General features: G+C 44.8%; 1 protein-coding gene across 9 annotated transcripts in view; it reads left to right on the top strand.

The window, feature by feature from the left end:
- LOC115143415 (band 4.1-like protein 1) overlaps window positions 1–13,594 on the top strand; it is a 174,917-nt gene that overhangs the window by 130,391 nt on the left and 30,932 nt on the right. For 7 of the 9 annotated variants that reach the window (XM_065001949.1, XM_065001952.1, XM_029683826.2 and 4 more), the window contains 3 exons: window positions 5,618–5,767; window positions 7,265–7,339; window positions 7,754–9,664. In XM_065001949.1, the coding sequence (XP_064858021.1) occupies window positions 5,618–5,767; window positions 7,265–7,339; window positions 7,754–9,664 (2,136 nt within the window). The remainder of the gene's footprint in view (window positions 1–5,617; window positions 5,768–7,264; window positions 7,340–7,753; window positions 9,665–13,594) is intronic. The other 2 variants (XM_065001951.1, XM_065001954.1) reach the window with 2 other exon arrangements.

The following is a 13,594-nucleotide window of genomic DNA, read 5'->3' as shown; positions in this document are numbered from 1 at the left end:
GCATTATTCTAAAATGGATTAAATAGCTTTTTTTCTCATTAATTTACACACAATACCCCATAATGACAAAGCAGAAACATGTTTTTAGATATGTTTGCAAATTTAATAAAAATGTAAAACTGTGTCCTTTAGGTGCCTTTTGGCAAACTCCTAGCGGGCTGTCATGTGCCTTTCACTGAGGAGTGTCTTCCGTCTGGCCACTCTACCATAAAAGCCTGATTGGTGGAGTGCTGCAGAGATGGTTGTCCTTCTTCGAGGTTCTCCTATCTCCGCAGAGGAAATCTAGAGCTAAGTCAGAGTGACAATCAGGTTCTTGGTAACCTCCCCGACCAAGGCCGTTCTCCTTGGTTGGGGAGTGGCTAGAGTTGAGTCAGTATGTTGGCAGCAGTCACTCTATGTTAGTGATGGCTGTTTAACAGTCTGATGGCCTTGAGACAGAAGCTGTTTTTCAGTCTCTCGGTCCCTACTTTGATGCACCTGTACTGACCTCGCCTTCTGGATGATAGTGGGGTGAACAGGCAGTGGCTCGGGTGGTTGTTGTCCTTGATGATTTTTTTGGCCTTCCTGTGACATCGGGTGGTGTAGGTGTCCTGGAGGGCAGATAGTTTGCCCCTGGTGATGGGTTGTGCAGACCTCACTACCCTCTGGAGAGCCTTACGGTTATGGGCAGAGCAGTTGCCATACCAGGCTGTGATACAGCCAGACAGGATGCTCTCGATTGTGCATCTGTAAAAGTTTGTGGGTGTTTTTGGTGACAAGCCAACTTTCTTCAGCCTCCAGAGGTTGAAGAGGCGCTGCTGCGCCTTCTTCACCACACTGTCTGTGTGGGTGGACCATTTCAGTTTGTCCGTGATGTGTACGCCGAGGAACTTAAAACTTTCCACCCTCTCCACTACTGTCCCGTCGATGTGGATAGGGGGATGCTCCCTCTGCTGTTTCCTGAAGTCCACGATCATCTCCTTTGTTTTGTTGACATTGAGTGTGAGGTTATTTTCCTGACCAGGGCGGGGTCGAGACCCAGGGTCTCGAGCTTAATGACGAGTTTGGAGGGTACTATGGTGTTAAATGCTGAGCTGTAGTCGATGAACAGCATTCTTACATAGGTATTCCTCTTGTCCAGATGGGTTAGTGTGCAGTGTGATTGCGATTGCGTCGTCTGTGGACCTATTGGGGCGGTAAGCAAATTGGAATGGTTCTAGGGTGTCAGGTAGGGTGGAGGTGATATTGTCCTTGACTAGTCTCTCAAAGCACTTCATGATGACGGAAGTGAGTGCTACGGGGCGGTAGTCATTTAGCTCAGTTACCTTAGCTTTCTTGGGAACAGGAACAATGGTGGCCCTCTTGAAGCAAATAAGGATTGATTGAATATGTCCGTAAACACACCAGCCAGCTGGTCTGCGCATGCTCTGAGGACACGGCTGGGGATCCCGTCTAGGCCTGCAGCCCTGCGAAGGTTAACACGTTTAAATGTTTTACTCACGTTGGCTGCAGTGAAGGAGAGCCCACAGGTTTTGGTAGCGAGCCGTGTCAGTGGCACTGTATTGTCCTCAAAGCGAGCAAAGACGCTTTCTGGGAGCAAGACATCGTGGTCCGCGATGGGGCTGGTTTTTATTTTGTAGTCTGTGATTGACTGTAGACCCTGCCACATACCTCTCGTGTCTGAGCTGTTTAATTGCGACTCTACTTTGTCTCTATACTGACGCTTAGCTTGTTTGATTGCCTTGCGGAGGGAGCTACACTGTTTGTATTCGGTCATGTTTCCGGTCACCTTGCCCTGATTAAAAGCAGTAGTTTGGCTTTCAGTTCTGCGCGAATGCTGCTATCAATCCACGGTTTCTGGTTGGGGGATGTTTTAATAGACGCTGTGGGTACAACATCACCGATGCACTTGCTAATAAACTTGCTCACCAAATCACCGTATTCATCAATGTTGTTGTTTGACGCTAAGCGGAATATATCCCAGCCCACGTGGTCGAAGCAATCTTGAAGCGTGGAATCCGATTGGTCGGACCAGCATTGAACAGACCTGAGCGCGGGTGCTTCCTGTTTTAGTTTCTGTCTATAGGCTGGGAGCAACAAAATGGAGTCGTGGTCAGCTTTTCCGAAAGGAGGGCGGGGGAGTGCCTTATATGCGTTGCGGAAGTTAGAGTAACAATGATCTAGGGTTTTGGCAGCCCGGGTTGCGCAATCGATTTGCTGATAGAATTTAGGGAGCCTTGTTTTCAAATTATTTAAATCCCCAACTACAATAAATGCAGCCTCAGGATATGTGGTTTCCAGTTTACATAGAGTCGAATTAAGTTCTTTCAGGGCTGCCGATGTGTCAGCTTGGGGGGGAATATACACGACTGTGATTATAATCGAAGAGAATTATCTTTGTAGATAATGCGGTCGGCATTTGATTGTGAGGAATTCTAAGTCAGGTGAACAGAAGGACTTGAGTTCCTGTATGTTGTTATGATCACACCACGTCTCGTTAATCATAAGGCATACTCCCCCGTCCTTCTTCTTACCAGAGAAATGCTTGTTTCTGTCGGCGCAATGCATGAAGTAACCAGGTGGCTGTACCGACTCCGATAGCGTGGCTTGAGTGAGCCATGTTTCCGTAAAATAAAAAACGTTACAGTCTCTGATGTCTGTCTGGAAGGCAACTCTTGCTCGGATTTCGTCTACCTTGTTGTCAAGAGACTGGATATTGGCGAGTAGTATGCTTGGGAGCGGTGCGCGATGTACCCGTCTACCGAGCCTGACCAGAAGACCGCTCCGTCTGCCCCTTCTGCGTCGCCATTGTTTTGGGTCGCCGGCTGGGACCCGATCCATTGTCCTGGGTGGTGGGCCAAACAGAGGATCTGCTTCGGGAAAGTCGTATTCCTGGTCGTAATGTTGGTGAGTTGACGTTGCTCTTATATCCAATAGTTCCTCCCGACTGTATGTAATAAAACCTAAGATTTCTTGGGGTAACAATGTTAGAAATAACACATTGAAAACCGAAATAGTGCATAGTTTCCTAGGCCATCTCTTTGTTGGCGCCGGAAGACTGGACAGATGGCTAATTAGTTTGCTAATGTCAACATTGTGAACCGCGTGCCCCATGGTGGCAGTGGGGTTATGGTATGGGCCGGCATAAGCTACTGACAAAAAACACAATTGCATTTTATCGATGGCAATTTGAATGCACAGAGATACAGTGACGAAATCCAGAGGCCCATTGTCGTGCCATTCATCCGCCGCCATCACCTCATGTTTCAGCATGATAATTACACAATTCCTGGAAGCTGAATATGTTCTTCCATGGCCTGCATACTCACCAGACATGTCACCCATTGAGCATGTTTGGGATGCTCTGGATCGACGTGTACCACAGTGTGTTCCAGTTCCCCCCAATATCCAGCAACTTCACACAGACATTGAAGAGGATTGGGACAACATTCCACAGGCCACAATCAACAGCTAGATCAACTCTATGCGAAGGAGATTTGTCGCTCTGCAATGAGGAAAATGATGGTCACATCAGATACTGACTGGCTTTCTGATCTATTCCCTCACCTTATTTGTGACCACAGATGCATATCTGTATTCCCAGTCATTTGAAATCCATAGATTAGAACCCATTGAATTTATTCAAATTGACTGATTTCCTTCTATGAACTGTAGCTCAGTAGAATCTTTGAAATTGTTTCATGTTGTGTTTATATTTTTGTTCAGTGGAAAATAATGTAACAGGTGAAATGAAGAATGTGATCTGCTTTATTATTGCACAAGTTGCCTGCACGTATTTACATAAAAAGTAGCTACAAATACTACAATTTGTTGAAAAACTTAAAATAAATATTTTCAACGGTATTGACGGCTTTGAAAAACAATCCTGTGGCTATTTCCAAATACCCAGGTATGTGGTTAATACAGTAAACCGCCCGGGCTTACAAAACAATACACACAAATTTTAAAAATAAAGAAATCAAGATATATCAGAACCAGCAATTTCAGAGTCCGGAATATACACTGAGTATTGTGTTGCACCCCCCCCCCATCCCTCCCCACACACACTATTGTGTCACGTTGACTAGATATCCTTTGGGTGGTGGCCCATTCTTGAGCAAATCTGAGCAAATTCAAAAATGAACTAATGACATTAACTCCATTAATTAGTTGTATCGTTTGACAGCCCTAAATATTTTACTTCCTTCTAGAATGAACTACGGTTTTGGTGAAGCTGTATATTGAGTTGTGATTTTGTCTTTTATTTTTAGCATGAAGTAGTACTCAAAATCTAATAGACATAATGACAAAATTCCCCAATGATCATTCAACCATCAGAGCAAGAGCTTGACTATACAGATTTTTACAGGCACTCCGATCTGAAAATCTGAAGTCAGCCTGCATGGTTGCGTGTGTGTGTGTTCCTGGTGTGTGCTTGTGTGTTTGTGTGTACAGCTATTCCTTGGCTGTGTCCAATTAGGGTTGTTCAGTCTGTCTGCCTGCCTCCTTGACTCAGTCTCCGCTCTTCCTCTGTCTCTGCATCCTCCCCCACTCCCCTTACCCCAATCCACCCCTCCCCATTCACCCCTGTCCCTGCTTCTGCCCCAACTCTACCATCTCAGTTGGACCAGGAGACAACCCTTCGACACAAGGAGGTATAGCTCATTGTGCTGATCTGTCCAGAGTTGGAGTCAGTTCCACATCTATTCCTGTCTATTTCTTCAGCAGTTCAAAACAGTTCCGCAATTGACTGGAATTCAGATGGAATTGCCTTCAACCCTGGTTCTGTCCCAGTGCTTTGTGACCCACTCAACTGAACAAGTGGCCTCAACCAAAACATCTAGGAAAGCTCATGACACTCATTGCAGACTATTGAACAACATAGAACATTACAATGTATACGTATTTTAGGATTAGGATAGTGCACTGAAGCTCCATTTCCTCTTTAAGTGCCTGCATCATCAATGCAATGCCCCTATTGTTGTATGGAGATGCAACACAGATTGCTCTGGATTGTCAAGGATACTGAACAACATTCACTTAAACCAGCCTCAGTGTGAATAACAGTATTCACTTAAGTCAGCCTTCAATTGATGTAATGTATGATGTATGCAGCTACAGTAGTCAATGAAAATGAATACTAGACAACAGAGAACTAGCTAGCTATTCACTAAATGTATATATTAGCACATTCAGAGTCGTTTTAATTTGGTGTTTGTTTCCTTCTAATAAACATCCAAATCAATAATACTTTCATTGGCAAAGGGTTTTAATAGAATCACAAATGCCATATTCATCCATTGACAAAATACTGAATGGAATAGAAATGCAATCACATTCGCAGCCCACAAACACTTGATCCATGTGCTAAATCGCTGAGCATTAAGACACATTAGTGTAAGTCATTGTGTTTGTGTCTTTTCCTGTGCGCTGCTTACGATATTAATGTCACAGTGATATATTATTTCAGATCACGTTTTGTTCGTCCACGCATAATGCTATTTCATTTAGTTTGTCTGTGATTACTGCAGTGGTAATTTATATGATGTCATACTAATGCATATTACTCTATCCTCCTCCTCCTTCTCCTTTCCCTGCCCTCTCTCATTCTCTCTATCTATCCCTTTATTCTGTACAGTTTTTGGATAAGTCAGAGGATGTCTTACTGAAGCACCAGGCCAGTATCAATGAGCTGAAGAGAGCCCTGAGGGAGCCCAACAGCAAGCTGATGAACCGTGAGAAGCGTCTGTCAGGGACGTCACCTGGCGGAACACCCGAGAAGAAGGCTGTGAGTGTGGGATGAGGGTGGTGAGGACCTGGGGTCCACTGGAGCATGGGTGGCAGTTGAGATTCATAACCTTTAACCTATGTACCACCTCTCCACTGTATGTCATGAATATATCACTGATAATGCCATACTACTCCTGTTTAAACTGCCCTGACATCTGACAGTGAGTCTGTGTATGACAACATTGACATTCCAGTCTTGCATTAAGTTTCCTAGCACCTCATACCTTTGACTCCCCTTGAACCCAGTAGGCTTGGAGATCAAGACTGGAGAACAGTCACTACTCTGGCTTTGTGTTTGTGTGCTTTGTCGTCTATTGGAATATTGTTAACCTGAATATTTACAGTCTGATATTAAACCAAGAACTGTATTTTTGACCGTGACTTTTGAGGACAATAATATTTCTTCAAGGTATTGTAGGTGGTTATTTATTGGAGATATATACTGCTGCAGACCTATTGGATAGTGTGATGGTATTGCTAAAAGAGATCATAAGAACACATTTAATTAGAAAAATAACCTGGAAAAATTGTCCTGCATTTATCATTAGAGATATCTCAGTTGTATTTAAAGATAAAACTCTCTCTCTCAAGTTATTGCAGAAAGTGATTCTGCAATAACTTGAAGAGATTATGTGAGGCCCTCGAGCAACAATCATCTCTAGCGTCTTCCCACCTTGATTGCCTGACAGTTAAAATGCTTCCCTTTGTGTCAGAACACAAACGCCATGCTCTTTTGATCACTTTCACATTGTGATTGTACTGTTAAGATATAGTACGAAGATAATATTCTCCAGTCTAGCTCTGTCAATGCAGTCTGTTACCAGGTATTTTCGTAGTCTACGGAAGCTTTCTCATCTGCTGTCTGAGAACAATCGGATTATAGCCGTGGAGAATATCATCAGACATCCTTGAAGACATGACAACTCGATCTGTCATGTACTTAAGTAGATCTGAGGGAGAGATGCTAAAGTCCTGAATGAATAATGGCAAAGTGTGGCCTGAGAAAATCCCACTTCTCAGAGAGATTCAGAGGAAATCATAAAGCCTTTGATGTAGTTGCAAATGTTATTTTTGCATTGCAAATACCTCCTAATTTGCTTATGCAGATTTGGCAGCCGCAGGTGGAAGCTAACTAGGCCCACGTTGCTCTTTTGCAATAATCTCATAATTCGATTCAAGATTTCATCTTGATTGGCTCATAGATTTTAACTCGGACTTCAATTCAGGAGAGACGTACAGTATGTTTGGAAAGTCCCTTGTCTCCATTGAATCAATATTTCTTCCCCATTTCTACCTGTCTCTTTCCTTGAACCATTTTCCCCACTTGCATGAAATTACCAACATTTAAATAGTATGCTTTGCCAAATAACCATACAGTTGGTTTCTCTCCTTGTCACAAGAGTGACAGAGTTAGGGCTCCTCTAATAGCTGTTCTCCTCCCTCTCTCTTCCCCCTCCACCCCTCTTCTGGTGGGAAACGCTCGGCACCCCATCAGGTGGTGGGCAAGGAACTAGTAAACAGCTTCTCTGTAGAGGGCTTCGTCCAGAAGACTGTGGTGACTTCCCCAGAGGTTTCCCTTCTCTTCCTCCTCCCTTGTCTTCTAATGTCTGCCTTGTAACATACTGACTGTACTGTAGTTGGCCATTTATCTGTAATGAAACTGTGGCCCGGTACCATTTTATAGACATACTGCACACTCAGCTACAGCTGATATCTCTTGCATCTTGTTTTAATTGATCTGCTGCAGTCATTGTGTTTGAGAAAATCTTTAAGAAATGCAATAACCCACATATAGGCCTACATTTGGATGCAAATGTACACATTTCTATGTATGATTGCAGCAATTGTGGCGGAATAGATTGAGAGGAATGTAGAGGTTCTATTTGTACTATAAAAACACATTACTGTACTGTAGCTGTTAACCTAAATTATGTTACAGTTCAGTTGCTGCCTCTAACTGTGTTTAATCTGTATCAACATGTAGGGCTCTGAGGAGTGGGTATTGATTGAGAAACAAAATACTCACCAACACGACTATAACTGGAAGGCAGAAGAACAGAACGAAGCTTCCACCTCGCCTCCCCCATTATTCCCTGATTCCTCTTGGGAAAGAAAGAAAGAATTGGAAAAAGACATGGAAGTGGCCAAGATGATTCATATTGAGGTTACAGGGGAGGATGGGCAAGAAATGATAACAGATATTGATAACTTTCCATTGTCCAAAGCCACAAGGGAAGCCCAGGATGAATGTTCTGAACCGCGGTTGACTAGCAACAGCCGGTTCGTGGTGGAATTAGCTGAAACCACCGAATCTTCTGAAGAGGATTCACAGTGGAAAGTACCTCCAGCAGAACACTCTGGTGCAAAGAATGACATATTCCCAGTGTCAGACCCAGTCTCAACCCAAGCCCCAGCCCCAGTCCCATTCCGAGACTCTAAGAAGGATCATCAACCCAACAGACACAGAAAAAAGAAGAGACCTAATAGTTTAAACCTGGGATTGTCAACAGAATTCATCTATGAGAAAGAGGGCGATGTCTCAAACGCTGAAGAAGACAACGGGGGATCAGACTGGGAGGATAGTCCAACAGAGAAGACAAAGGTGGGACAAATAGATCACCCTGTGTCCCGAGAGGAGCCAGACGACCAGTGTTGGGTGACGAGTCCACTGATGAAAGATGATGAGAGATCACCAGAGGCAAAATGGAAGGAGACAGTGGTGTCTGCATATGAAGATAAGAAGAAGGAGCACAATACATCAATAGGAGAAGACAAGGCGACTCAGGGAAGTGTTGTGGATGATCCTGCAGTGTGTGATGGAAGAGACCAGGTTAAGCACTTCATCACTGAGGTCCAGCCAGCAGACGAAGGGCTGGGCTCTGTCAATGGTCCTGGGAAAACAGAATGTGATAGTTTAGCAGAACAGGTTAGAGAACCGGTTAAAGGGTTTCATCTCACAGAGAGGTGCATGACTGACAATAGAGAACACATAGAAGAGGTCAAGTTGAGGGAGGTCAAAACACACAAGAGACAAGCCAGTAACTCTGGGGGGGAGGAAGTGGAAGGCCTCACATCAGAGGTCAGGGGTCAGAGAAGGTCTTTACAGACACTATCAGGCAGCAGTCAGTCAGAAATCACCAGGATCGTTCCGCTCAAACCTGAAAGATCAAAGAGCTTAGCATGCAAAGATGAGCAGGACAGAGAGAGTCAGGAGTCAGAGTCTGAGCTGAGTGGTGTTTTTAGAAGAGAGTACAGATGGTCAGGGGGTTCATCAGAGGGACCTTCAGACATCAACTGGAACAACGAGTCCACCTTCTATCAAACACCCACCCTGCCTACGTCATTCATCTCAACCGACGTTAGTCCAGCAAGACGGACCCACTCCCCGACTACCACACATAGAGACACCCCACAGGAACAGGGCAGCTTCTGGGGTCTGGAAGGCTTGGCAAGAGTTGAGGCTAAAACTGAAGAGCTGGTTCAGCAACAGAGCAGAGCTGACCGTGATGATCACTTTCAGACGTCATTCATCTCAACCAATGCAAGTCCAGCAAGACGGACCCACTCCCCGACTACCACACACAGAGACGCCCCACAGGAACAGGGCAGCTTCTGGGGTCTGGAAGGCTTGGCAAGAGTCGAGGCTAAAACTGAAGAGCTGGTTCATCAACAGAGCAGTGCTGCCTGTGATGATCCCTTTCAGGCTGCTAGAGAAGCCATAGAGAGTCATCAGTTTCTCAGCTTCAAGGTTTCAGCCTCAGCGCTCCCCAGGACAGCTCCTCCTGCCCCTCCAGTTAAAACACAGAAGGCCAGAGAGTCTGGACTCATACTCCGGAACATCAACCGCAATGTTAGCAGGGAGCCTGGCCTGGACGCAACCAAGAAGAGACACTCGGTAACTCTGCTTGCCATCTGCTTTTCAGTCATTTGGAAACCAAAAGCATCGCATGAGCTTCAGACAGAGTCGCACACTCCCATTTTCTTATTTTCCTGTTTTCATTGACTTGAATATACATACATGTAACTTACGTGCCTGTATATGAAGAAGGGGGGTGGAGTTTTACTTTTGACACACTTGTTTTGGCTGTGTCTGATTGGCTGATTCAGCCATAAATGCATTTTGTCTGCTATGAGTTTGGACCCTCTCCCTTTCGGCCTCTCCATTTATCCCCCCTCCTCCTCTCTGCCTCTCTGCCTCCCTCCACCCTTATTTGCATACTTCACAGCAAACCGGAAACAAAACTGCTTGTAAATCTGTAGCAATCACTACAGAGCTGTGGTAGAGATTGTCAAAAAGACAAAAACAACTTTTCATGCTTTGGCTCATGTCTTCTATCCTCCCTCTCTTCACAGGGCGGCGCACAATTGGCCAAGCGTCGTCTGGGTTCGGGTTTGGCCGGGGTTGGCCGTCATTGTAAATTAGAATTTGTTCTTAACTGACTTGCCTAGTTAAATAAAGGTTAAATAAAAAATAAGAAACATTTGAACCTTGATTTTCCTTCCAATTATCCCTGTAGCAAGTCTCCTCTTTTGCAGAGAGTTGCAAGGAAACAAAGGGTTTTGCATATTGCCATGGAGATTTTTTTGCACTTCTCTTCCATGCTGTTTCCAAGCTGACATGTGGAGGAAGGCATGGACTTCAGACATGGTTTCATACATGTTTTACAGCTCAATTGACTGTGACAGGATCCGTGTGAGGGAATGAAAGAAGCGTGTCATTATCTCCCATAAAGGCACTATATGCTACAGATATGCTCATCCGTCAAATGCCGACCATTCATCTCCTGACGTCATGGATACTTGTTATAATAAGTCACATATGATACCAACTCAGTAGTTTGCGTAATGTCATGTAGATGAGAAAATAGTTTGTCATTTGACATGTGATGTGATCAACTTCATTAACATGAAATTGAATGACATGAGCATTGAGCTAAATGTGGCTTACAGTACCTTATTGGGGGATGATTATTTAAAAAACAGATCAAATGCTTTACAAGGATCACACGTTGGATGCTATAATGCTTTCTTGTAAAGCAAAAGAACCCACACAGACTGTGAAGAAAGAGGCAGGAAACAAGCTGTCCAACAGCAATGCCCAGGCTGCTGTACCTACACAGACAGACCAGCTATCAGTAAGAGATGTCGCCACGTTCATTTTACAGGTCGTGTTATTCGGAGCTTGCACGTATTTGGCAGTGAAATCCTTTAACATTATGCTTCGGACCTGACAGCTTAAATACTTTTCAGTCTTTCATCTGCGTCTAGGTCATGGACACATTGGCACGACCATGTATGGAAAGAGGTGTGAGATCACTTTGTGAGCTGCCCCACCCAAAAAGTGAAAAACAGCATGTGAGAGCACCATCCGTTCTGTATACTGGTTGTGCAAAAACAGAATGGGCTTCCAAACATGTCATTAAATCATAGTACAGCTGCTTACTTTTACCTCCAAAACCGCCTTTGATGTAATTGAAACCAAACCCCATTCTTTGGCCATTTGAACATTTGAGCCTCATAAAAAAATTCAGTCTGTGTGTGGTTTGCAGCATTCTCTGATTCTGTCCTTGGCCAATGATTGGCTTTTGCGATGCTGCTATGGCTCCTCTATACTACCATATCTTACAACCTGTCCATAATACATTCTGTATGACACTCTAGTTTTTACTAATTTAATCCAGGATAACTGGTTTTACCTGGTGGGTTCTTCAGGGTTTTGCTCATTTCGAATAGAAGGCAGTGAAATCAGGAAATAAACTAAAATTACAATTCAATGGCATTTATTTTCAATGACCTCTCAATAAATGTAGAAGCTATTTATTTCACAAGGTTTTACATTTCTGAATTTTAAATTCAAACCACTTCCTGAATTGACTACCTTCAATTTGAATTGAGCCCAACCCTTGGGTTAATTTCTCTTGTCCAAACTGGTAGTAAGCTTACCTGTTTTCTGTACTCATGAAATAATGGAAGGGGAATCCCCTTCTGTGTTAGAACCGTATTGTACTGTTGTTCTTATGGTCTGTTAGTGGAAACCCAGTCTCTCTACTGATGTTTACACTCTTAGAAATAAAGATGCTATATAGAACTTAAAAAGCTTCTTCGGCTGTCCCCATAGGAGAACCCTTTGAAGAACCCTTTTTGGTTCCAGGCAGAACCGTGTTGGGTTCCATCCAGAACCCTTTCCACACAGGGTTTTACATGGAACCCAAAGGGGTTCTACTTGGAACCAGAATATGTTATCCTTGGGGGACAGCCCTTTTAGAACCTTTTTTTCTAAGATCGTAGTAGTCTGTCTCTCCAGCTTGGACTAACCTCTGGCTGTTCTCTCTGTTCCTCTGTTCTCTCTGTTCCTCTGTTCTCTCTGTTCCTCTGGCTGTTCTCTCTGTTCCTCTGGCTGTTCTCTCTGTTCCTCTGTTCTCTCTGTTCCTCTGGCTGTTCTCTCTGTTCCTCTGCTCTCTCTGTACCTCTGGCTGTTCTCTCTGTACCTCTGTTCTCTCTGTTCCTCTGTTCTCTCTGTTCCTCTGCTCTCTCTGTTCCTCTGGCTGTTCTCTCTGTTCCTCTGTTCTCTCTGTTCCTCTGGCTGTTCTCTCTGTTCCTCTGGCTGTTCTCTCTGTTCCTCTGCTCTCTCTGTTCCTCTGGCTGTTCTCTCTGTTCCTCTGGCTGTTCTCTCTGTTCCTCTGTTCTCTCTGTTCCTCTGTTCTCTCTGTTCCTCTGCTCTCTCTGTTCCTCTGGCTGTTCTCTCTGTTCCTCTGTTCTCTCTGTTCCTCTGGCTGTTCTCTCTGTTCCTCTGGCTGTTCTCTCTGTTCCTCTGCTCTCTCTGTTCCTCTGGCTGTTCTCTCTGTTCCTCTGTTCTCTCTGTTCCTCTGGCTGTTCTCTCTGTTCCTCTGTTCTCTCTGTTCCTCTGGCTGTTCTCTCTGTTCCTCTGTTCTCTCTGTTCCTCTGTTCTCTCTGTTCCTCTGCTCTCTCTGTTCCTCTGGCTGTTCTCTCTGTACCTCTGTTCTCTCTGTTCCTCTGTTCTCTCTGTTCCTCTGCTCTCTCTGTTCCTCTGGCTGTTCTCTCTGTTCCTCTGTTCTCTCTGTTCCTCTGGCTGTTCTCTCTGTTCCTCTGGCTGTTCTCTCTGTTCCTCTGCTCTCTCTGTTCCTCTGGCTGTTCTCTCTGTTCCTCTGGCTGTTCTCTCTGTTCCTCTGTTCTCTCTGTTCCTCTGGCTGTTCTCTCTGTTCCTCTGTTCTCTCTGTTCCTCTGTTCTCTCTGTTCCTCTGCTCTCTCTGTTCCTCTGGCTGTTCTCTCTGTACCTCTGTTCTCTCTGTTCCTCTGTTCTCTCTGTTCCTCTGCTCTCTCTGTTCCTCTGGCTGTTCTCTCTGTTCCTCTGTTCTCTCTGTTCCTCTGGCTGTTCTCTCTGTTCCTCTGGCTGTTCTCTCTGTACCTCTGTTCTCTCTGTTCCTCTGTTCTCTCTGTTCCTCTGCTCTCTCTGTTCCTCTGGCTGTTCTCTCTGTTCCTCTGTTCTCTCTGTTCCTCTGGCTGTTCTCTCTGTTCCTCTGGCTGTTCTCTCTGTTCCTCTGCTCTCTCTGTTCCTCTGGCTGTTCTCTCTGTTCCTCTGTTCTCTCTGTTCCTCTGGCTGTTCTCTCTGTTCCTCTGTTCTCTCTGTTCCTCTGGCTGTTCTCTCTGTTCCTCTGTTCTCTCTGTTCCTCTGGCTGTTCTCTCTGTTCCTCTGGCTGTTCTCTCTGTTCCTCTGGCTGTTCTCTCTGTTCCTCTGTTCTCTCTGTTCCTCTGTTCTCTCTGTTCCTCTGGCTGTTCTCTCTGTTCCTCTGGCTGTTCTCTCTGT

The sequence above is a fragment of the Oncorhynchus nerka genome, linkage group LG15 (genome assembly GCF_034236695.1).
Source record: "Oncorhynchus nerka isolate Pitt River linkage group LG15, Oner_Uvic_2.0, whole genome shotgun sequence".
Classification (NCBI taxonomy): domain Eukaryota; kingdom Metazoa; phylum Chordata; class Actinopteri; order Salmoniformes; family Salmonidae; genus Oncorhynchus; species Oncorhynchus nerka.
Note: the sequence above shows the minus strand (reverse complement) of the source record. Positions and strands in the feature narration are given on the sequence as shown.